This window comes from Antechinus flavipes, chromosome 3 (assembly GCF_016432865.1).
Source record: "Antechinus flavipes isolate AdamAnt ecotype Samford, QLD, Australia chromosome 3, AdamAnt_v2, whole genome shotgun sequence".
Lineage (NCBI taxonomy): Eukaryota > Metazoa > Chordata > Mammalia > Dasyuromorphia > Dasyuridae > Antechinus > Antechinus flavipes.
The window spans coordinates 288,253,480-288,280,197 of NC_067400.1; the positions used below are offsets into that span (position 1 = coordinate 288,253,480).

Consider the following 26,718-nt stretch of genomic DNA (forward strand, 5'->3'; position numbering starts at 1 on the left):
GCTCCAGGCTTACTTGAACTAATAGAAGGGTGGCTTCCTTAACTTTGTGGTGTTGGTGAGAGTCAATAACTAAACTTAAGTTTTATTTTCAAATGATATTTTTATTCCTAAAATCTGAATTAAATGTTGACAACTTTTTAAAAATAACTTTTTTATTTACAAATTATATGCATGGGTAATTTTACAACATTGACAATTGCCAAACCTTTTGTCCTAATTTTTCCCTCCTTCCCCCCCATGCCCCCACCATGTCAGGTTGATCAATACATGTTATATTAAAGAACATATTGACAATTTTATGTTGAAGAAACTGAATGAGGATACATAAGTAGTCAAATGAAAAATTAATATGCAAATTATCTTTTTCTCTATCTCAAAAATCCTTTTATGGAAACCCATGATGTTCAGGCTGAAGAAACTGTGCAATATTTGTGTAATGCATAAACTTCAGATATTTGGTAAATATTGTTTTTCCATTTTATTCAAAATTATTTTTTGACATGATGAGTCTTCTTTGAAATCTCATGTAACAAAACCTTTGAATATTTATGTGCATTTTTGATAGAATGAACATTTCCCCAGAGAGAATTTTTTTTTTTACCAGCATTAGTTGGGACAGCATTTTTTCCCCATCCCTGCGTCCAAAGATCTACAATTAAAAATAACTTTGAGTGACCTTTAAAATAGAGTATGTGACCTTGACTTAAATTGAAATAAATTAAATGTTAGTTTCCTTTTGCATGAAAAAATAAAAAAGCTGTAATGTAATCTCTTTGATTCAGTGGCAAGTCTTAACTAAGGATTTCTTTAAAAGAACTATGTTCTTCCTTTGCTTGTATTTGAAAGCTAAATGATACATTTAGGCTGTGCTTCTGCATTTAATTCTTTACTTCTTTATATGCCAACAACTATAATAGTTTCTTTGGTAAAAAAAAGTACTTAGTAAAATATTAAGAACATTTCTAGAAAGAAGAATCCACTGTGGGATCTCTTCTGAGATGTGGCAGATGTAATAGAACTAGGGTACAGGTAGAGAAGGAAATTGATTGATTTCATCACTGATATTTATCTTAACTCTTCCAGATGTGTTCTGATAAATGTTTAACAACTAGCTCTCTGGTTTAAAAATATACCAATATACCTAGGACACTCTTTTAAGTTTGCATTATTAACATTTTATTCATCATTTAACTAACAAAGCAATACATCAAGCCCTAATTTGTAACATTTGCTGATTTTTGAAGTATAAATTTTCATACTGAACATTTAACAACTGACTTTCACCAGCTAATTGAAAATGGCATTAGAACACTACTCAAAATACCTCTACTTTGTATTTCCAAGTTGTATTAGTGTTTGCAATTTCAACCCTCTTTCCCCATGCAGATTTTTTCTTCTTCCCCTCCTGACACTTCTTTTTCACTCTACCATATTGTTTTAGATTAGGCATGCCAAAACCAATTCCAGTGTCAAGCTTCTAGGTTTATTTGGAGCAAGGATCTTACAAAGCTAGAATGAGGTTCAGGGTAGATCTTAATGGTAGTTCTGAGTTACAAGCCTAAAACAAAACCAGATTCAAGTATACTGGTCCTTGGTGTTTGATCCTCTCACTCCTTCAAAACTATCTTATATTAAAGGAATCACAGCAGAATCTGACAGTTGAAAGACGGTTTGGTGGTCATTCAAAGCAACCCATTCCCAAGCAAGAACCAACTCTACATCAAACTCAACAAAGTAGTCATGTGGCTTTTTTTTTTTTTTAAAGACCACCATCAATAGGAGCCTACCACCAACAAAAAGTTGACTTTTTGTCAACTCTAATTATTAGAAGGATTTTTTTCCCCCTTTGTTGAATTAAGCACAGCTTAAATCTGCCTTTCTGCAACCTTCATTGTGTTCATTGTTTTGTGCATTCTTTTTACCCTTACCTTGTTTGTTATTAAGTTATTGTCATGTCTGGCTCTTTGTGACCCCATTTAAAAAAAAAAAAAACTTTTTATTTTCAAAACATATGCATAGTTTTCAACACTCACCTTTGCAAAACCTTGTGTTCCAAATTTTTTTTCACCCTCCTTTTGAGCCCCCACCCCCTTCCCTACACAGTAAGTGCTCTAATATATGTAAAACATGGGCAGTTCTTCTATACTTATTTCCACATTTATCATGCTGCACAAGAAAAATCAAAAAAGCAAAAAATGAGAAAGAAAACAAAATGCAAGCAAACAACAAAAGTGGAAATACTGGGTGTAGATGGCTCTCTCCATCACAAGTTCACTAGAACTGGACTGAATTGTCTCATTGTTGGAAAGAGCCATGTTCAGAATTGATTATTGCATAATGTTGCTGTTGCCATGTACAGTGTTCTTTTGGTTCCACTTACTTCACTTATAATGAGTTCATGTAAGTCCCTTCAGGACTCTCTGAAATCATCTTCCTGATCATTTCTTATAGAAAAATAATATTCCATAACATTCATATACCATAACTTTTTCAGACGTTCTCCAATTGATGGGCATTCATTCATTTTCCAGCTTCTAGCCACTACAAACAGGGCTGCCACAAACATTTTGACACATACAGGTCCCTTTCCCTCCTTTAAGATCTCTTTGGGATACAAGCCCAGTAGAAACACTGCTGGATCAAAGGGGGTGCATAGTTTGATAGCTCTTTGAGCATAATTCCAAAATGCTCTCCAGTGATTGGATCTGTTCACAACATCCTCTCCAACATTCATCATTATCTTTTCCTGTCATCTTAACCAATCTGAGAAGTGTGAGTGTGTGACTCCATTTTTTATGACTTTTCTTGGCAAAGATACTGAAATGGTTTGCTACTTCCTTCTCTAACTAGGGCCCCCATTTTACTGTTGAGGAAACTGAGTCAAAAAAGAATTTAAATAATCTGTCCAGGTCAGATTATATAGATAATAAGTATCCAATCTTGGATTAGCATTCAGGTCCTTCAGATTCTAGGTACATCACTTTATCTACTATACTACCTAGTACCCACCTCCTACTCTCCTCCTTTTTTTTTCCTCAAGTTTAAAACCCCATTATTAAACCTTTCTTATTGTTGATCAGTCATATCTGATGCTTCCATGACCTCATTGTTAGAAATATGCTACAAAGATAAAAAGAACTCTGGAGTAAATGAAGTATGTTGATTGGTTTATGATACATATAAGAAATGATGATACACTCCAAGGAGGTCCCTAGACATTTCTGCACTTAAAGATGCAGGAATAAGCCTTTTATTTCCTATCACAAAGTTAACCGACTTCTTGGTCCTTCCATTGAGTGTTCCTCCTTAACGTATTCCTTTCCCTTCATCATATAACCCATGTTCAAAATGGCAGAAAACTTCTCTGTGGAGAATATTAATTAATTTATTAAGTATGCATACTCAATGTTTGCAGTTACTGTTCACCTGCTTGGTGATTTTTATCAGTTTTATCAGTTCATTGGCTCACTAGCAGGTGATCTCAACAGCCTTCCTTCTCTTAAATTCAATTCACTTGAATGATTTCATATCCCTGATATCATGGTCTCTTAGAAAAGGAAGGACAAATAACAACCTCTGTGTTATTCAGCTAATTCAATCAGCTGATAGTGATCCTTCTCTAAGTCTTTGTCCCTGTGTGGAAGTACAGCTCTGTAGGTTGCTCATATCATGGGCCATATTTTCCTGGGGGGGTTTCTTGGCAGTGACACAGGAGTAGTTTGCCATTTCCTTTTTCAGTGGAATCGGCAAGCAGAGATTAAATTATTTGCTCAAGATCACATATCAAGCAAGTGTCTGAGGCAGGATTTGAGCTCACAGCTTTTTGGTTCCTGGCCTATCACCTAGCAGCCTTTCTGATCTTAAGCTTTAGTATTTCTATTGAAGAATCATCCTTGACTTTTTCCCCTCACACTGAATCAATTGTCTATCTTGTCCATTCCACTGCCTCAAAAATTGGCCCTATTTTCTCCCCTCACATGTTCAGCACACTAGTTAAGGAATCATCTTCTCCTGTATGACTGTAGAAGGCTTCTAAATTGTTTCTCCATCTTCCAATCTCTCTCCATTACATCCTTACATGGCTGCCAACTAATTCTCCTAAGGCCCGAATCTGACCATGTTAATACCTTGCTCAGAATCCTTCAGTAACTCCTCATGGCTGACAGGATGAAGGTCACCTTCTCTATCCCTGTTTTCTTTCTTTTTTTTTTTTAATTTAATTTTATTTTATTTTATAATAACTTTATATTGACAGAATCCATGCCAGGGTAATTTTTTTTTACAACATTATCCCTTGCACTTGCTTCTGTTCCGATTTTTCCCCTTCCCCTCCATCCCCTCCCCTAGATGGCAAGTCCTATATATGTTAAATATGTTGCAGTATATCCTAAATACAATATATGTGTGCAGAACCGAACAGTTCTCTTGTTGCACAGGGAGAATTGGATTCAGAAGGTAAAAACAACTTGGAAAGAAAAACAAAAATGCAAATAGTTCACATTCGTTCCCCAGTGTTCTTTCTTTGGGTGTAGCTGCTTCTGTCCATCATTTATCAATTGAAATTGAGTCTTTGTCAAAGAAATCCACTTCCATCAGAATACATCCTCATACAATATCGTTGTAAATTGATCTCCTGGTTCTGCTCATTTCACTTAGCATCAGTTCATGTAAGTCTCCCAAGCTTCTCTGTATTCATCCTACTCTATCCCTGTTTTCCACTGACTGCTCACTCCCAGGAGCTTCATCTTTCAGCCAAACTAGATAACTATAGTTTCTAAAGACACAGGCCCTTTCTCTACTTCTGCCTTTGTACAGGTTTCTCGCTAGGTCTGTCATGCATTTCCTGTCTTCCCCATCTTTGGGGAATTTAAAAATTCTTGTTTTTCTTCAAGTCAGGCTCAGGTGCCTTCCAGGACTTGTGGCTCCAATTTTTTAGTGCTCTTTAATGTCCCTTGCATTATGCTTTTTTGCATGTGTTATGTTCCCTCAATAGAATGTCAAACCCTTTGAGGACAGAAACTATTTAATTTTTATCATCATTGTCTCATATTCCCTAACATAGTCCATAATAAGCCTAATGAGTATTAATTGAGTAAAATTCAACATGGCATGGTCTCTAGACCTTTTATCATCCTATGCATGTAATTCAGAACCTAAACAAGTAAATAAAAAAAACAGTCTTGGTTTTCTTCCAACACCTGCTTTTTTCTTACCTCATCCTTCTTCTATAATCCTATGACTACTTTTTATTCTTTTCTTTTTCTTTTTGAAATATAACCTTAGCTGCCTTCCATTCTTTAAAGCTGTCAAATTCCCTATTATCAGCTCTCTAAGCATACACAAGAAATCAGAGACAATTGGCCAACAGCTCTGCTAAGTCATTTATTTTCTCAATCTGTTGTACAAACAACTGTCCATATCATTTCTGGATTAGACTTTGCAGAAGTGAATTTTGGTTCAAATGAATAAAAAGAAAATCTTTCTAGCATTGAATATTCAAACTATATGACTTTGTAAGATAGTAAGTTTCCTATTATTGCATGTCTGTATAAAGATACTAAATGACCATTTCTCAGGGATTCATACTTCTAATAGGGATGAATGAAGTGGGGGGAGCCTTTTTTTTTTTTTTAAAGCATTCATTATGTACAAGCACTCTGCTAAATTCTAGAGATATAAATAGAGAAAATAGTTCCTACTGTCACTGAGCTCACATTTTTACACCTTTACAGTAGATGGCAAGCTTACAATTCTTTAGAGTAACTGTCCTATAAAGCAGGAAGCCTTGATGAGGCTGGCCCACTCCCACTGGAAGGTTTAAGTGGAATGCAGATCTTAGAAACTCTCCAGCAGGGATAGGGACAGAGATCATTGAATTAAGGAATGCAATCCTTTTTGTTGAGATTGAGGTAGCATTACCCAGTGTGAAATACAAATTCACAATAGCCATTCTCCTTGCCAAAAGGAAGGTTTGTTTGAGAGAAGAGTTTACAGACAAAATAAGAGTTATATAGACACTAGTGATAAAGTCTAGATGTAGGGAACCAAAATGAGATTAGGGTTTCTGGTAGTCAGGGCATTAAATGGTCTAGTGGCAGGTTTGGGGTTAAGAGAACCAAATGGAAAAGTTTGGCTCCCCTACACCCCCTTGGGATTTAGCACAAGGGTAAGGAGTTTTGGGGACTCCCTTCTGGCAGAGATTCTCTCTAAAGGAATTTACAGACCCAAAAACCTACATTGATAAAAGAAATTTAATTATAGAGATTGGGGAGTAAGATTAGAAATCCTGACAGAGAGGCATAAAGTCTGGTTAGGGAAATAGGTGAGGGTAAAGAGAGGGTAGCACTGGAAAGAGTATTCCAATGGACAGAAGCCCTTGGCATCCCAAGTATGGCATAGCTGGCATGTTTGGAACCTCTACAAAGAGCGGATTTTAATTTGGCTCTTTTGTATTGAGTGTCTTAGTGGGGGCTGGGACAGCCTGAGCTGGCTCATCAGCTTGGGCTGGGATTTGAATAGAATTCAGTGAGTTTCAGGACTGAATCGACCCCACCTAGATAACTAGGATAAAACTGTTTGTCCCTCACTAAGGCAGAGTTGAAGGAAATTTTCTCCTTTAAGGATTTTTAGAGTATCAGGATCCCTCTTCACTAGGAGCAGCAAACACTAAATAGAGTTGGGAGAGCTTATAATTAGCAAGGAGAAACACAAACTCTTCTGGGGAACTCACATTTAACTAGGAAAAAGAAAATATACTCTATGAGGTGGGAGGAAGCCACCAGTGAGTGGCAGGTTAGATCCATAGAGGATTTTAGCAGATTAACTAGAATCAGCTAGAGTAAGGAGAAAGGCACCATTGAAGGGAAGGCACTGAGGGAGAGAGAGAGGGAGTACTTCATAGTAGGCTTAGTCCTGAAAGGAATTAAGCAAAGGTCTTTATTATATACAGATCTTTTATAGGGGAAATACAGCCTTAAGGGTTCTCATGTGGGAATTCACCTGGCAAACCAGATCCTAGACCTAGACCTATTTGTGAATATCTTTAAAGATGCTAACTAGATTGGAGACAAGATGAATTAATTAACAGTATATTTTGACTTCACATTATTCTATACAAGCAGGATTTGGGCTTCTTCAGGAGAGGGGAAGATAGTCCACTCACATTACTTTCCATCTTAACATTTGATCATTCTTAAAAAAAAAAAAAATTAATCAAGCCCAGTTTACTCAGAAGAGGCACATTTTTTTTTTTTTGAAAGTGGGAACCTTAGTTCTGTTCTTGATTATTTAGACAATTTGATTTAAGAGATCAAATGAATGTTTATTTTTGCCTTCTATTCTCTTATTTTTATCATATTCCTAATCCTCCTTCATTTTCCATCAGTCCATGGTCTTCATGCCATTCTTTCTGGGAACTAAAATCCCACCTACAGGAAGCCTTCCCTAACTCCTCTTAATTCAAGTACTTTCCTTCTTAATTATTTTCATTTATTGTCTATAATAGCTTATTTTGTATATATTTTGCTTGCCTGTTGTCTCTTCACATTGGATTGTAAATTCCTTGAGAGCAGGGACTGACCTCTGACTCTTTTTCTAGTCCCACAATGCTTAGCTCAATTCTTGTCACATAGTAGCACTTGATAAGTATTTACTGAATTGAATTGAAATCAGTTTCTTCTTTTCCTTAGTTTAATTCCCTAGTTGATTAATTACCCAGCTCAATTTCCTCAGATTATAGAAACAAAATATAGATGCCACAAATCCTTAGGTAACATAGAGGATATGTGATATACTATAGGCAAAAGAACAAGATGTAGCAGAGAGCTGGCCTCAAGATTCAAGTAAGCTGTCCTTTTACATAAAATGGCCTATGTGAACCTGGGTAAATTACTTGATTTCTTGGTGTGCTTCAGGCTAGTGTTGTCAAACTCAGAAATAGGGGCCACTACACTGTACATAACAATCCTTGCTGGCCGTATATTGATTTAGCCATTATCTTCATTCTATTTTATTTTTATTGATTTTATTAAATATTTTCTAATTAATATTTTAGTCATGTCCTCAGATACTTGGAATTGCAGCCATCTTCACTAATATGAAGCAATTATTGTTGCTTATTTGCTTTATTGCTAAACTATATTGTTAGAGAGATCCTTACAACAATGAAATCATAGGTCTGAAGTGAATACAGTAATTCTAAGAGAAGTTACTGAGGTTATAGAAGGATTTGTTTTTCTTTTAGCAGGACTACAATTAATCAATTATTCATGTTTTTGTTTCATAGGCTGCGAGTTATAGAAATGAAAAGATCACCAATGCTTTCTTGTTCACTGAAGCCTGCTTTTGAGTCTTTACTGAGGTAAAAATCGAAAGGGAAATATGGGATGTTGTTATTGTTTTGTCTCAAAACCATATTTTTTTGGTATTCCTTTGTTTTAAGGCAAATGCATATAATAGTAACATTGTAACACTGTCAACTAGACATACACTAGGAAAAGTCTGAATATCCTGTTTCTTAGCTTTAGTTCTATGAATGTATTCAGATTTTAAAGAACTCTGAAATTTGTGTGGGTTTGCCTGAATGAGGTTGGACAGAATTTGTTGGTGAAAAGGTCAACCATTTGACAGCTTCTCTTAAAATTTTTTTTTTCCTCTCTGATGTTCTGTTGTTCCCTAAATTGACCCTACCCTTTTTTGCTTCCAGAGATTACCTTTCAAGCTTAGACATTGACTTTGATTTCCATTATGTAAAAACTTACGCTTAGCATAAATATGAATTACTCTGTCTAAAGGTATAAGGAAATACAATGAATTCATCAAAAACAGTAGTCCTTTCTGTATTCTTCTTAACTCATATCTTTATAGTGAATCCAAATAGGAAGTGATGAAAAATTTAGTATAAAGTGATTTAAAAACTTCAGTTTTGTGTTTTCTCCTTCATTTAAAGGTCAATTATCCATACTTCTTATTCAACCCTATTTTCAGATTTTTTAAAATAAGTTTTTTTGATATTTTATTGATATTTTTAAAAAATCAGTTTTACCTTCCAGTGAATCCTCCCACTCAGAAAAGAAAAACCTAAGGAAAACAAAGGAGCTTAGCAGTCATATTTAGTAGTATATATCAGGGCTTCTTAAGCATTTTTCCTGTTGTGATCCCTTTTTGCCCAAGAAATTTTTATGCAATCCCAGGTATATAGATATATAAGATATCTATAAATCTCTAAGCTGCTCATCATTTCTTATAGACCAGTAATATCCCATGATAATCATATGTCACAAATTGTTCACCTATTCCCAAATTGATGAAAATACCCTCACTTTCCAATTCTCTTTGCCACTGTAAAAAGAGCTGCTATAAATATTTTTGTACATATAAGTTGTTTTGATGAGGTCCTGAATGGTGAGTGTGTCAGACAGAGAGAAACTGAAGAATTGATAAAAATTGATCCTTGAGGTAGGCAGGGAGAAGGTACTGATAGAGATCATTTAGCTCCATGATTCCATCCTCTGGGGAGGTCATCTAGTCAGAAATCCAAGTTATGTCAAACCCCTGAGGCCCACCCTCTCTAGGGGTCTTGGGCAGCCTCACCTTGCCATGCCCTGTCAGAAACCCTAGTCATGTCTCTAGGTTAAATTTTCCCTATACAATCTCCTTATGGCCCATGCCACACTTACTGCCCTAGGTGGGTCAGTCTGCCAAGGCCCTCTGTCTTGTGGTGACTTTCCCCTTGTCCCTCCCCAATGTCTTGTGGTGTATCTCCTGACCTTCCCCCCTCCTCCTTCTCTTGTAATGCCAGAGAAACTGAGACAAGATAGAGATTAGCGAGTTTGTAATATTTTATTTGAGAGGGAGAGATTGTTCTTGGGGGTATGCTGACCAGGGCTGATGTCCAAAGCATCCAGCAGCTAATGGGTACTTCCCATGAAGTATATTTGCACAAGCACTGAGAGCAGGAACAGACTATCAATCTGGTTCTGACAGGATAGGGGGTTAGGACCATAAATTCTTGATGACTTAGGAGGAGTTAGGAGTTAGAAAGTCTGAACTCCCTTATCTTGAGTTTACACATTTACAATTTATAACTTTAGAGTAACTAGCCCTGAGTTATATCAGTCCTAATGAACTTGAACTGGAGGGGGGGGTGCAAGTAACGGGATTGAGGCAGAATAATTTAGGGAAACTGAGACAGAACAATTTAGGGAAACTGAGTCAGGACAATTTAGGGAAACAGAGGCAGAACAATTAGGGAAACAGAACAATTTAGGGAAACTGAGGCAGGACAATAAAAGGGAACTGTGGCACAACACTCTTATAGCTAACTAATTCTTTTGGGGGTGCTAAGTCCCTTTCAGGATTTAGCCTGCCAGTTTAGGGCATGCCTCAAGTTCAAGGATGTTTCCTTGCTAACTGGCAAGTTCCATTAGGAAACTTGTCCTTTCTATCATTAATTATTAAAACCCCTTTCTATACTCTCCCAACTCTATTTCATATTTACCATTTCTGGTGTCTATTGTATCCCATCATTTTGTATATAACCCATTCCCTAAATAAACTGATCTTCTGCCAAATAGAATGGCCATTGTGAATTCATCCCATACCAAATCCCAACATTAAGTCCGTGCCTTCATTTGGTATCTACATCAGCCACATCACTTTTCCATTTTCTTTGATTTCTTGGGATACAGATATAGTGGTTTTCCCCAAATTGTTCCAAATTTGGTTTGAACCAGTTTGTGACATTACCAGTAGTATATTAATGTCCCAATTTTTTCACATCCCCATTAGCATTTGTCATTTTCTTTTCTGTCATGTTAGCTAATGTGATAGATATGAGGTGGTACCTCAGTTGAATTAATTTGCATTTTTCTAATCAGTAATTATTTAGAACATTTTTTATATGAATAAAGATAGTTTCTATTTCTTCTTTTGAAAACTTCCTGTTTATATCCTTTGACCATTTAGCAATTAAGGAATGGCTCTTATTTTTGTAAATTTGATGGAGTTGACTTTATAGTTGAGAATTGAGGCCTTTATCAGAGAAACTTGCTATTAAAGTTTTTTCCCCCAGTTTCTTATATTCCTTCTAATCTTGGTTGCATTGATTTTGTTTGAGCAAAAACATTTCAATTTCATGTAATCAAAATTAGGTAATTTTACTTCCTATGATCTTCTTTATTTCTTATTTGGTCATAAACTCTTCCCTTAGACATAGATCTGATGGGTAAAATTTTCCAGGTTCCTTTCCTCTCTTATGATATAACTCATTATATCTAAATGTACCCATTTTGATCTTATTGTGGTATACAGTATGAGATTTTGTCTTTCCAGTTTTCTTAGCAACTTTTGTCAAATAATGAGTTGATTACCCCCAATGCTTGGATCTTTGGGTTTATCAAACACTAAATTACTATAATAATTTATTAGTGTTTATTGTATTATATACCTCACTCTAATTCTTTAATCCTATGATCTTAATGGCATTTTAAATCCTAATCAAATAATTTTTTGGACTTAAGAATATAGAATATACTGCCTCCAGGGCTTCAGGCAGAGGCTGTTTGCCTATTTGCCATAGACCTTGTAGAAAAGATTCAAGTTTTAGGCAGCAGGTGGACTAAGCAAACTCAGAGTTTTTTCCCCCTAATTTTCAAGATTTTGATTCCTGGAGCTTTTTTTCCTTCATCAGTTTTAATAATTGATAAAAAAATTGAAACATTTTACATGTTATAGGATCATAGCTGTAGATGGAAAGATATTTCAAATACAGCCCCCTCTCATTTTATATGCGAGATAGTTGAGTCTGAGGAAGAGGAAGTGATTTGATGAAGCTCATGTAAGTCGTGAGCAGCAGAGGCAGGCTGACTGCTGGTCCATTGTCCTTTTATTGTATTATGTTTATTTCTTATTCCTATCTGTGTTCTCATCAATGTAATGTGAGCCCTCCATCCAAACACTGTGGATTGCAATCCTCTCTCAGCTTTTCACTCTCATTTTTGCTTTTGCCATAAGTCTTCCATATGTGGTCCACCCATCAGGCTGAGGGATCATCTTCTAATTCAGGAATTCTTAATCTTTTTTTTTTTTTTTTTTTTTTTTAATATCCTTTAATGTCATGTATTCCAGGCTCAGTCTAATGGAGTCTGAGGATCTCTTCTGTTTGCATAGGATTATCAAGTAAATGACTTATATTCAAATTGATATTAAAGTAGTTTTTTTTTTAAATAAAAATTCACAGGTTCCAGGCCAAGAAACACCAATCAGGATCTTTTTTATCACACAGACATTAGTGTCTTACTCAGCCAAAATGGCTATTCTTCACTCTTGCTTCATGACCAGTCTATTTTCTTTTCTGCTTATACATTTCCTAAAGGATGTCTTATAAGAAGCTAGGTGGCACAGTAGATAGAGTACTGGGTATGAAACCAGGGATATCTGAATTCAGATCTGACCTTGTATATTTATTACCTGTGTCCCTTTCTTCCCTCACTTCTTAATAGATATCATTGGAGATATTCTGGAACCTAATTTTGTCCACCCTACAGCTCCATTTTGTTTTTGAATTTTGTAATAGTTAATAATTTGTGGTAATATGTCATTTAAAGGATATTGACATTAGTATATAGATTTTTGTTTCAAGGGTGAAGATGGGATCTTTGAAGATATTATATAATTTCCCAAATAATTCAGTTTACTCTTATTAAATTCAAAGACTAGTTTATTATTTATCTTCAGTGCCTGTCCCAAGATAGACATACTTTTCATCACCTATATTTCCCAGTGTGTGTTCCTTTTTCCCTTTCAAGAGAACCTGTATAGGATGCTATATTGCAAAAAATAAAAATAGAGTGGAAAACCATTCAGGAAAACACCATCAATATGTAAAAAAGCCTACCCTGATATAATATTTTACTCTGACAGCATCAGTTGGCCACAAAATTTGGCCTTCCTTCCCAAATGCATTCTTTTTGTTTTTTGTTTTGTTTTTAGTGTGCATGATTAAGCCAAACACTTGAATAGTTTTAATCCTCAGTAAGAAGGCTTAGTTAGTATGGGCTTGATGAATTCAACAATGCTATCTGCAGAAAGAAGTATCTAGAGAAACTCATAATTCTGCTTTCATTGACATTTATTATACATCTCCCCATCTTTTCACCTGATAATGAAATACTGATAATGAAAAGGTTATGGGATGAAATCTCTGATATATTAATCAAAGAATCTTGTATTATTAGCTTTTGATTTCCTATTTAAGCGTTCCAATTTCATATGATGAATATGATATTTTGGGGACTTTTTTGGTGTTATTTCTAGAAGATGTTGTAGATCTTCATAGAACTGATCAACTTGGGCATCAGTGGTTGTAGCATAATCTTTTATCACTGTTGTTTTGAGTGGTTTACCTAGTCCAACTCTTCCTTGTCTTTTAGGGCTAAATGTTGTAGTTATTCATTAACTAGATAAAGCCAATAGTTTCTTAGAAAATAATATCAGAGCTGTTCTGTTTTTGTGTGTTGTCCTCATTCGTTCTTTAATATTCTTGGGAAGATATAACTTCATTTGATCTTATATATTTTCTTGGATTTCTCTTTCAGTATTTCTCACTATTTTTGAGGCAGTGATGCATCTAATCTTTTTCATATGTTAACATTTTTGTAGATGAGTTTTTAATTTGCATCAGTTACTCTTGGCTGCCATATTTTTCCTACTTTGTAAAAGTATATTTTGGGGCTATTTTGGCCTCCTCGTTGTGTTAGCTGCTTTATATCTATTAAACCTCTTTAGAAAATGTCAATAATTCATGTTAATATATTTTTATTTATCCATTTCCCTATATTTCATGGTGAATAGTTATTGTAATAGGCCATATAGGAGATGCTTTAATCATAGGCCATATGGTATTATCTTTATTCTTTATTCTAATTTGATATTTTTACCTTTACAATAACATCATGATCAGAATGCATTCTATGTGAATCACACTCAGAATTTTTTTGATTAATCACATACTTTCTCATGGATTTGGTAGGAATCAATTAACAGCTTAAATTAAATGTATATATGTATACATATATGTGTGTGTATTTGCATATATATGCAGGCATTTGTACAAAATATATAACAAAGTTCATATACAGATTGTCCTCAAAGCCTTAATGCTGTTTAAAACTAATTTTTAATAAAAGCTTTAATTTTAATACTTTAATATTATTTAAAATTTAAAATTGTTTATTACTGATAATTGATAATTGATATTGATAATTGATAGTAATATTTTCAATGTTAATTTAATATCTAAAATTAACTTTTATCATTGGAGCTTTAAATTTATTAAGCTTAAATAGCTTAAAATAATAACAATTATTATTTTTTCAGAGATCCTATTATTAAACATTTTCTAGTCTGTCCTTGGCTGAAATATATATATATATATTCCATATTTACATTATTGATTTATTTAATAAACAGTTTTCCACAGATGGTAAAATAATAAATTTCAGAAACATATGTCCAAGTAGTTCCAAATTCATTCTTGAAAAGAAGTTACCATCAAAGTGGCACAGTATATATAATAAAGCCCAAGCACAATACCTGGCACATAGTAAAAACTTAAAAATGATTTGATTTGTTGACTCAAGCACAGCAAAGTAATATAATTTAGGTGTTATACGTTGACTTAATTAGGTTAATGTCATATTTAATAAAATCAAACTTTTTTTCATTTCCTTAGTTTTCATGGAATATATCCTTTCATGTGTACAAGTGATTTAAAAACAATAGCTACTCTTCATGAAAGTGATAAGATTGCACTACCCTATGGAGTAAAGAAATCAGGTCAGTAATTTTCTTCTTATTCAGTCTTATTGAAGTAGAATGGTTTATGAAAACTGTATTTTAATGATATCCAACTTATAGATTATTTATATTCTATGTTAAGCAAATTTTTATCTTCAGGATGGCACATTGGATAGAGTATAGCACCTGGAGATAAGAAGACCCATCCTTATGAATTCAGATGTGGCTTTGGGCACTTACTAGCTATGTGAGTGTGAGCAACATACTTCATGCTGTTTGCCTCAGTTTCCTCATGGGTAAAATGAGCTGGAGAAGGAAATGATAAACCACTCTAGTATCTTTGCCAAGAAAAACCCAAATGGGACCACAGAGAGCAGGACATGACTGAAATGACTGAACAATAATAACAATCTTCTAATGTTTTAGAGAAGATTTGAGCATATTTGAATCTATGTTTTCAGAGGTCTTAGCATGGAAGTTAGAGGAAAAAATATTGGTCACGGAATCAAAAAAAACTAGCTTCAGATCCTAACTTTACCAGTATCTCCGACATTAACATTAGTGCTACTTCTATAGATAGCATATATATATAGCATGCAACTAGCTACTGTGAAATGTTGCTATTACTCTAGCCAAATGGCATGAAATAAGAGACTAAAAGGTCATGTTTAGAGTAGAAATTTTTAGGTTGTTTTATGTCCTGGTTTGGCCGTTCTATTACTTAGGAATTTAGGTCATTAATTTTATTTTAGGTAGTTAATTTTATTCATTTACAAAATTGCAAATTATATATAATATGAAAGTTGTGACATTTGACAAACAATATCAATCATATTATCCTCCCCTCTCAGATAGAAAGGTGTCTAACACACCTCTAATGATTGTTTCTTATTGTTGAGTCATTTCAGTGATTATTTCATTGTTCAACTCTCTGACTCCATTTGAAGTTTTCTTGACAAAGACACTGGATTGGTTTGCCATTTCCTTCTCCAACTCATTTTACAGATGAGGAAACTGAAGCAAAGGGTTAAGTGATTTGCCCAGGGTCACACAGCTAATACGTGTCTGAGGCCAAATTTGAACTCAAGTCCTTTTGACGGCAGAGCCAGTATTCTGTCACCTAATTGACTTTGATGATTCAGTAGCTACTGGTAACTTCTTTTCAAGAATGAATTTGGAACTTGTTGGACATGTGTTTCTGAAGTTTAGTATTCTACCATCTGTGGGAAAGCTGTTTACTAAACAAACCAGTAGTATAAATATGGAATATATATTTCAGCCAAGGATGGGCTGGTAAATATTTAATAACTAGATCTCTGAAAAAATACAACCTGCTTTTAAGTTTAATCTACATTACTAACATTTTCTCTATCATTTTCTGAAGTCTAAGAAATCATTAAAATAATTATTTTGTAATACTCATCAATTTGTTATGCTCACCTATTTCTAACATAGAAATACCAACACTGAAGATTTAGCAATTAACTTTCACTAAACTAGCTCCAGCATACCCCTGAATTTCAGCCCATTTTAATTATTTTAGAAATTTGAAAAATTATATACAATGAATATACAAATTGCATATGACACTTCTCAATTTAATAATGAAATTAGAGGGAAAGGTCCTCTAAGGATTTTAGTTCTAGTCAGAAATGTCCTGGAGAAGCCTGGAAAAATTCTAAGAGGCACCAGAAGAAATGTTGATAAAGGAAACTAGAGAGAAGCAACTGTAAAGCCTTCTTCAAGCTCTAAACCTAAAGTCCCACCATTCTCTCCAGTCCAGAACGTCCCAAGATGACTGCCGGAAAGCTGTAGACATGACCTGGAGATAAGTAAGGGGCATCAGAGTAGCAGTAAGAATTGGGGTCTATGAAGTTCCTGGGCAAGATCTTACTGTTTGGTTGGGGCCTGCACCAGGGCAGGGAACAAGAAGGCAAATTACAGAATGAATCCCTTCATTGGGATACCAGAATTCTGACAGAGAAGAGGGTCTAGTCCCATTGTCCCATCAGGGATGTTGATAGCATTCTAAACAAACAATGGCTTCAGGCTGGATCTGCTTGAGGAAGAGAGTGCAGTTCTGGGCCTAGCACAGAGTCCCAGTCTAGAAATTGAAGCTGGAAGAATGTGTAACATGAAGAAAATGATGACCAAAGTATAGAATCAGGATGGGTTAGAAGTCCAAGAGGCAAACGCAGAAAAAGAGAGTACCCTGCAAAAAATTAGACACAGAGCTTCAGATAAAGGAATGGCTTGGTCATAAAGACTCCAGAAGTGTCTAGAAGAAAAAAAAGCTCTCGAAAAAAAACATGGGAAAGAGAATAAATAGCTTAGATTGGAAAGGGGAAAACATCACTCCTGAGAAATAGAATCGAAGAATGGATGTCATGAGACAAAAAGAAATTTTAGCCTGTAAAATTAAAATGTATAAAGTATCTCCCTGTTTAAACAAGGGATAGAGGTGATCATGAGGACAAAATAGACAGTTTTGATTATATAAAATTAAAATTTTTGCGTTAAAGATTATTGTTGTTGGGAACCATGTGAACTGGGAGATAATCTTTGTAGCAAATTAAATAATAGCTAGCATTTACATAGCATTGTAAGATTTGCAAAGAACTTTATTAATATTTTGTTTGTTTCTCACAATAATTCTTGGGGAGTGGGTGCTTTTATAATCCTTATTTTAGAGGAGGAAACTGAGACAGGCAGGTGATATGACTTGTCCTGTTTCACACAGTAAGTATCTGAAGCAAGATAGTCTTCTTGACTTCAGGTCCAGCATTCTATCTATTACACTATTTACCTGCCTCTGATAAAGATCTGATATTCAAGATATGTAAAGAATGCAACAAAAATCATTTCCAATAGATAAATGTATATAAATAGACAATTCTCAAAAGAAAAAAAAGTCATGCTAGCGGTGATCATGTAAAAATGTTCCAAATTAATAATAAAATGCAAATGAAAAAAGCTCTCAGACTCTACCTGTTAGATTAGCAAAGGTGACAAAAAGAAGATACTATACCATTTGTTAGAAGGGGCATGAGAGTACAAGCACAATAATGTACTATTGGTTGAATTGAATTAGGCTAGTCATTCTGAAAAACAATTTACAACTATATCTCAAAAGTTACGACCAAGCCAGTGATAACACTATTAAGCATATCCCTCAAAGAAGTCAGACAGAGGGAAGATAGCCATATGTACAAAAATATATATAGCAGTACTTTTTGCTATAGCAAAAAAAAACCTGGAAACTGAAAATGAGTGCTCATCAATTAGTCAAAAACAATATGATACATGATTGTAATGGAATATAATTGCCAAATGAAATTATGAGGACAGATTATGTGAAACCTGGAAAGATTTGGATGAAGTGGTACAGAAGGAAATGTACAGAACCAAATGAACAATGTACAAGGACTATAATGTTGTAAAGGAAAACAAGTTTAAAAGAATTAAGAATTCTGATAAATGCAATAATGAATTAGGACTAGAGATGCTTTATGTGGAAAAATGATTCAGGGATCACTGAGATGTATATTTTTACATGGGAATAATACAACACAAATTTGCCTTGCTTAATTATACTTGTTAGAAGTGAGGGCTTCTCTTTGGGAGCAGCAAAATTTAGGGGGAATGTCGAGGTAGGAATGATGCAGAAGAAATAGAAAAGAAAGAAAAGAATATCAATGAAACCATTAAAAACACAAAAGAAGAGAGCAAAAGAAGTTCAGAAAGGGATAGTATTGGCTCCACCATGTTAGATTCGATAAGAAAAAAACTATTAATACTATTAATTAATAATGTTAATACTATGCTTTTACTTAAAAATTAATATCATTTATTACAAATTTTGGAACTGTTTATACCTATAAGGAAAAATCGAGATTATTGTCTCTTTGACTCCCTCTCCTCCAGCTTCCCCCCTCCCCCCCAAAAAAGTTAGTTAATTATGATTCAAGTATTTGGAAAATATAGATATTGCATTTTCACAACTGTTTATGTTCTGTATTGTATGTTTATATTTATTAGATACTGCATTTTTACAACTATTTGCATCCCATTATGTGTGTATATTTTTCTGGAATATAGCATACATTTACATAAAACTAATGATTCCCAATCTACTGGGAAAATAACATATATAGTTATTTATATTTTTTATTTTATATATACACATGCATACATGTATACATACAATATAGAAAGGAGGTTACACACTTTTTAAAAAGGAAGTTCATATTTGTTTGCATTGAAAGATTCATTTCTATTTTTGATATTTCTTTTTTTTTTTTTCAATTAACAACAAAATTGTCTCCTTTCTTCCCTATTACCTTCTTTATTTCAATTAGGAAAAAAGAAAAACAGAATCCTCATATAACATAGTTAAGTAAACAAATTCTTTCATTGTCTACGTCCAAAAAAAAAGGTCTCATTCTGCTCTTTTGAATACCTATCTACTCTTTCAGCTACTCTTTCAGTAGCATACTTCATCATTGGCTTCCTAGAATCATGATAAGTCATTGCATTAATCAGAGAGCTTAAGTCTTTCAAAGTTATCTGAAATTGAAAAGTGAACTTATTGTCTTTTCCACTAAGCTTTCTACTTCCTAACTTCCCTATGATTATTGAGGGCAATGCTGTCCTCCAGTTCCTGAAACTGGCAGCCAAAATGTCAACCTCAATTCCTCATCCTCACCCCCGTATTCAATCTGTTGCCAAAGCTGGGAGACTTAACCTTTATAACATAGATCGGAAATGTTCCCTTCTCTCCTGATAGCTTCTATCCTGGTAGAGCCCTCATAATGGTAAGTTTGGACTACTGGAGTAACTTGCTGGTGGTCTGCCTCAAGTCTCTCCTTTCTCCAACCCATCCCTCATTTAGCTACCAGACCTAAAGCACAGGTCTGATGGGGTCACTCTTCTACTCAATAAACTTCAATGGCTCCCTATTGCTTCTTTTGAGAATCAAAAGTCAATTCTGATAGACGTGATTTTTTCCAACAATGAGATGATTGAGGCCAGTTCCAATGATCTTGTGATGAAGAGAACCATCTTTACCCAAAGAGAGGACTGTGGGAACTGAGTGTGGATCACAACATAACATTCTCACACTTTTTGTTGTTGTTTGCTTTCATTTTGTTTTCTTTCTCATTTTTTTTTCCTTTTTGATCTGATTTTTCTTGTGCAGCAAGATAAAAGTATAAATAAATAATATATATATATATATAATATGAGAATCGAAAACAAAAATCTTCTGGAATTCAAAGCTCTTCATAACCTTTCACCCCTTCTGCCTTTCCAGGTAATTCTTACAACTTAATCTTCACCACATCTTCTTCAATCCAGTGCCACCATACACTTAACACACTCACCTTCTTGCCATTCCTGGAACAAGACACCCCATCTCTCCTTTCAGGGTATTTTCTCTGGCTGTGCCTCATCCTTGGAATGCTTACCTCTGTATCTCTACCTCTTGCTTTTCCTTTAAGTCCCATCTAAAATCCCATCTTCTCCAAAAAAATTTCTCCTAACCTTTCCAAATTCTACTGCTTTCCCTGTTAATTATTTCCCTAATTAATTAAGTAGTTTGTCTACTTATATTTGTCTGCCATCTTCCTGATTAGATTGTGAGCTCCTTGAGAGCAAAAGCTGTTTTTTGTATTTATGGTCTTTTTTTTTTTTTAATCCCCAGTGCTTAGCACAGTTCCTTGCACTAGCAGGTGCTTAATAGATGTTTATTGACTGAGTGATTGACAGTGTGACATTGCTTTTGTATAAATTGTTCTCCTGATTCTGCTCACTGTACTTTGCCTTCAATTCATATTTAAGGCTTGCTAAGTTTCTCTGCATCCATTCTTTTCATTATTTCTTATATACCAGTATTAGTTATATCCATATACCTGATCAGTTTCATTCTTCAACTGATAACCATTCCCTTAGTTTCCAGTAGTAAAAATTTACAGAACGGTAGTAAGATTGAAATATCCATTTCTTTTTTCAGTTTAATTTTATTATGTTCTGTTACATTGAGGAGTAAATGTCTTTGTTTCTAAGTTTAACATCTATAGAAAAATTGTCAGTGGACCTAGATAGTAGCTAAAACTCCATGAATATTGATTGCTATTTTTAGACAGACTCTGTATCAAAATCATTAGATTGTTATCAATCTTTGTCACTTGTGTTGTTGCTCAAGATAAAAATTAGAAAAAATGAATTTATTGGATATTACAAATGATATGGTTAATATGCAGCATTTGTGAACCAAGACCATGGACCATGAACCAACTCACTGTCTTCTCACTATTGAATAAAGCATATGTACACAATACTAGGTGAAAATACTGGGGAGAATGTATCTTGATACACAAACAATAACAGTATTTGAATCTGTAACTTATTCATTCTTGCTCCATTTTTTCCTTTTTTTAAAGTGCCAGATTTCCATCTTGCTCTCTCAAGACTTCAGAGCTGTGACCTGTTCCCTGAATCTGACCAGTGAGTTCATTACCTATTGTTTCTTTCTGATTGATTAGCTAAGATGTAAGATGACATTTTAATTTTATTTATGGATGAATACGTGATAGTATTCATATCTATAATTAGTGAATTTAGAAGTTTTAGATGAGTTTGGATTTGAGCCTTAATACAGCTTTAAGATTTTATAAATTTTAAACCACTAAAACTTTTGGGATATTCTATAGAAATTCAGTAAGTTATGATGGTGATGGTGCTGCTACTATTATTATTCCTGCTATTATTACTACTATTACTACCACCATTACTATCACCACTACCACTACCACTATCTCTTACTACTACTGTTACTACCACTACTACAGTTACTACTAAGCAGTCGCCATTCTGTGTTTTTCATGGTTTATTTCATTTGAAGCTCACAACAATCCTGGGAGATAGGTGCCATATTATTAAGCCTCATTTTACAGGTGAGGAAACTGAGAAGTTAAACAACTTGGAGTCATATAGCTAATAAGTATCCAAAGCAGAATTTCAAACTCAGGTCTTCCTAATATCGAGTCCAGTGTTTATATGATATCACTTTATATAACTAGACACAGATACTTTTTAATCGTATGCCCCTGAGGTAAGTTGCTTAACTTCTCTCAAACTCTTATTTCCTCATCTGTAAAATGAGATTAATAATATGGCACCTACCTCCCAGAATTGTTGTGAACTTCAAATGAAATAAACCATGAAAAACACGGAATGGCGACTGCTTAGTAGCAGTAGTAGCAGTAGCAGTGGTAGGAATAGTAATAGTACCACCACCACCATTTAATTTCCGTAGATTTTCCCAATTTCAATAGAACATTCCAAAAGTTTTAGTGTAGTTTAAAATTCATAAAATTGGTTGTGGTAGTGGTGGTGGTGATAGTAGTAGTAGCAGCAGCAAACTAGTAGTAGTGATGGTAATAGTAGTAATAGTCATACTAGAACCACCACCATTTACCGAACACTAAGTTTTCTTTCACCATCAGAACTACTTTTCTTATATTATCTCCCTTGCCTACTCCTGGCTCCATTAAATACATAGGAATTGGAACATCTGTTGTGTCTATGTGCCTATTCCACCTTCAGTCCCTATACCATTGGGCCTAGGATTTTGTCCCTGGCTAAGAATAAGCCACTTGAAGTTGTTTCTGAAGTATTCCGCCAGAAGGACAGGGTTTTTGTGTACTAGATGAAGCAAGAAACTTTTTAAAAATTGTTTACTTCAGAAGCAAGTTAAAATGAGGAAGTACTATGTATAACCTGGCCCAAGGGTTTGATTGTCAGTGTATTTTTTTTTTTTAACCCAGTTATTTTAAGAAAGACTTTTCTTTCTTTTCCATTTTTGGTTGCTTCAGTCTTCACTGAAAAAATGATGATAGCTTAGCCTTTTTGTTCTAATTAGTTCTTTCACTGTCTTATTTATTTAGAAACTAAGTTGAGGTTCAGTCATTCAGATTTTAGTACTATGTCAAATAATATGCCACCTTTGGAATTCAAATAAATGCACACTTTTTTTTTTTTTTTTTTTTTTTTTTTACCATACTTTCTGTCTTTCTTGCTTCCAGGAGCACATTCCTCTTGAGATAACTGGTTGGGCATGGGGCAGGGCACACCGTGGCTTTGGAAGAGAAGGAAGGTTAACTACCTCAAATGAGTTGCCACAGGAAATATGCTTCCCCCAAACCTGAAGCAAATGAATTTTGTCAAAAAATTAATTCCAAATCATAGATGTTAGCCCTGGAAGGGACATTAAAAGTTACATTTTTCAGATGAGAAAACTGAATTTGCTTAAGAGCAGGAGAAGAGCCACTATTGAAATCTCATATCCAGTTATTATTATAATTTCCACTGTATTACAGCTGTCTCCTTTTCACATTTGAATATTTATTTGAAATCAAGAAAATTAGCTTGATGATTTAGAAGGTTTTAAATTTTAATCAATACCCAAGAAGCTAATTTTAAAGTTGCAAATTCTTCTGTAAGTATCACTTAGGATTTTCCCACTGGTGCATTCACAAGAGTATGAAATAGCTAGAAAGATGTTGAAAATTCTCCTCTTATTGACAACATGATTTTTTTCCCCCTGAGGCAATTGGGGTTAAGTGACTTGTTTAGGGTCACACAGCTAGGAAGTGTTAAGTGTCTGAGATCACATTTGAACTCAGGTCTTTCTGACTTCAGAGCTGGTGCTCTGTCCACTCCACCACCTAACTATCCCAATAACATGATTTTTTAAAAAGTTTTTCTTGGTAACCTCAAGTTATGTCCAAACTTAACTTTGGATTGTAGTTGTTGTCATTGTTTGTTGTAGCTCTTGATTTCCTTTTTCAGAGATTCCTTTACAAACTCCAGATCTTTCACTAGAAGTGCGTGGCAGGCATTAGAAGATAGGGATTGTGACAAACATAGTAGAGAATGACAAATTACCATATTTTTTTTGGTCTGATTACTCAAAATATTTACAACCGGTTTATATGGTCCTTTAGAGAACACTAATTTAATAGTCCCAATAACTTTGTTCCTTTTAAATTAGATCATTTAGATAGTATTATTCTCCCCCATTAGTATGTCCTATAAAATTAATAAAGGTTTAGACTTGGTAGTCTTGGTCATTTACCATTAAAAACGTACTAAGTTTGGGATTATATTTAGTAGGACTTTCTTAGGCAAGTCCAACATCCTGACATATATTAACATAGTTAACGTTGAACAAAACTGAGTACTTAGTAAGTGGTTCTATTATTTTTCTATGAGAAAATGTACTTTACTCCCTTTTAAGGATCAGAATCAATTCTTCCTCTTTTCCTCCCCCTACATATCTTCCAATCTGTACTTCATGTCATGTATTTCTAGGTATGCTAAATAGTAGGATAAGAGTCTTCTTGAGGTTTCTTTTACAAGAAGAGATAACTCATGTTGAAGACTTTTCATTGATTCAAAAAATATTAAGAACCACTATACATAAAGTTACATGTCATCTATGGGGAAGAGGGGGAATATAAAAATAAATAAAATATAGCCCCTACCCTCAAGAGGGTTATCTAGCATCATATCTGAATAACTATACCACCGATCTACTATGGAAGTCAAAACTATAGGGAAAGACTTGTTGCAAAAAAAGCAGAAAAAAACTTTTTGTTGATAGGCTAATGTTAATAAGGTATATGTAATGTAAAATATGAATCATTTCACTGACACAAGAACAAAAATAGACTTTCATTGGAATCTATTTTTTTTTTTTTGTAGTAGCAGACTTGTATACAAGGTATTTAGAGCCCACTCAAAGTACTATGGTGTTGTTGAGATTCTTTGACACTAGATGTTTTCTTTAGCTGGTTGAGAGGAGAGTAGAAAAAAGGCAAATTCTTCTAGTAGTTGTGCTGAAGAAGTCTCTGTTGGGGATCTTTTGAATAAGACTGGAAATTTTTCAAGTGGTCTTTTGAAAAAAAGTTTGAAGATATTTTCTATGATTTCTCTCAATTTGTTTTTCAGGAGGTTAAGACTTCAGGGGACAATAGGCAGGAGGAAGGGATGGAGATTCTGGGTTGCAAGGAAGGACTCCCTTTGTGACTAATCCTTCTGGGTCGAATAGATAAGATGCATCTCCAGCACTCAATCCCTGTACATTGCTGGTAAGAATATACCAGAAGTGTGTGAAAAAACATGCAAGAACTTCAGTAAAGGATGAGGACACAGAATATTAGCCTGGTTAGCTGGACAGCTTTCTGGCTATTTTATTTTAAAGGATTTAATATTTATTTTTATTATTATTGTCATTACCATTACAATGAAAAAAATGTCCCCTGTCCTTTAGACTTCAGTTCATCTTTAAAGTGAAAAATCTCAACTTAAGAGTTTTTTGTTGGGTATTTCCCTTTTTAAAGTAGAACATTAAGTGTCCATTAGAATCTTGCTTTATTTTCATTCAGTAAACCTGCTGTGTGCAAGGCATTGGGGAGATAGATAGAAATTCATATTTTCAGCTGTGAGATGAGAATCTGGGAAGACAGCACATTGAGAATGTGGTACCTGAAGGAGACCTTGACAAAAAGAGGATTTTTATCAAACAAAAATGAGGATAGGATTGTATTACAGCAGAGAATCAGGACAAAATGTTGGAAGTCAGTGGTTCTGTTTGAAGTGTATAGGGTATGAAAAGAAATGATATGAAATAAATTTGAAGAATAGTCTGGAACTGGATTAAGTAAGGTCTTAATGTTCAGGCTTGTGAGTTTGGTTTTATTCTAAAAGTGATATGGAAGTCCTGAAATTTTTTTTTTTTTTTACATTAAAACAACAACAACAAAAATGCATTAGGGACCTGTTTTGGTTGCTTTGTAAAAGAATTGGGAAGGGGAGAGACTATCAGTTAAGGAGATCCATTAGGAAATTATTGTTATTATCTGAACAAGAGGTAATGAGAGCACAAATAGGTGAATGCTAGTATGAGGAGAAAGGATTTGGACATAAGAGAGATACTGTGGGCAGCTACATGGTTTAGGGGATAGACTGTCAGGCTTGGAATCTGAAAGACCTAATTATTTAAATCTTATAGTCTGAGACATTTATTAGCCATGTGATGCTGGGAAAGTTACTTAATTTTCTTTTTGCCTCAGTTTCTTCATCTGTCAAGGGATGAAAACTTTACTTTAGTTCACTTTAGCTGTTGTGAGGATCAAATGAGATACTAATTGTAAAGCCATTGGCACAGTACCTGGCACATAGTAAGTGCTACATAAATGTTAGCTGCTGCTGTTATGAAAGTTGAGATCAGTAGAAATTGGATGTGACAGGTAACGGATTGAGGTTTAAAGTCTAGTAGGTAGTGATACAATTTACAGAAGCATAATTTTAAAATAATAATATAAATACTAAAATAATGGCTGACAATGCTAGTTATAGGAGAGAAAGTGTTCCCTCATCTGAGAGTTCCTTACACCAATCAAATAACAGATCCTGTTGTCCAGCTGAAAACATTGGTTTTTCTAACCTTTTACAGAAATGTTTTATGCTCAACCTGTCCTCAGCTACTTTGAATAATCTCTTGAAGTTTAAATATCTTGTTCACATTGCTCTCTTATTGAGTCATTTAGAGTTACAGTGCCTTAGATTAAAAAAAATCTTTTTCTTGTGATCTTCCTAGAATAGGTATCTAGGTATCTTTGATTTTTCTCAAACATCTCTACTTTTTATAATAGAGTTGTTTAGGCCATTCTTAGGTATTCCCTGTTTTTCCTTTTGTCTCTGGCAGTTTGTCTGAATCCATCCTTCATTGGACTGATTTTGTTTTTAGTAGGGACCATTATCATTTCTGCAGTCATAGCCTGTGGGGAAATTAGAGGATATAAAGCAACATCTGGTGCAGTTTTGTCCAACATTCTGTGGGCAACTCATAGTTGGCAC

The 26,718-nt window shown here is 34.4% G+C and overlaps 1 protein-coding gene across 4 annotated transcripts in view; it reads left to right on the forward strand.

Annotated features, from left to right (window-relative positions):
- ST3GAL6 (ST3 beta-galactoside alpha-2,3-sialyltransferase 6) overlaps positions 1 to 26,718 on the forward strand; it is a 79,999-nt gene that overhangs the window by 34,885 nt on the left and 18,396 nt on the right. For all 4 annotated transcript variants that reach the window (XM_051985169.1, XM_051985171.1, XM_051985168.1 and 1 more), the window contains 3 exons: positions 8,285 to 8,359; positions 14,732 to 14,835; positions 21,237 to 21,300. In XM_051985169.1, coding sequence (XP_051841129.1) covers positions 8,285 to 8,359; positions 14,732 to 14,835; positions 21,237 to 21,300 — 243 coding nt within the window. The remainder of the gene's footprint in view (positions 1 to 8,284; positions 8,360 to 14,731; positions 14,836 to 21,236; positions 21,301 to 26,718) is intronic.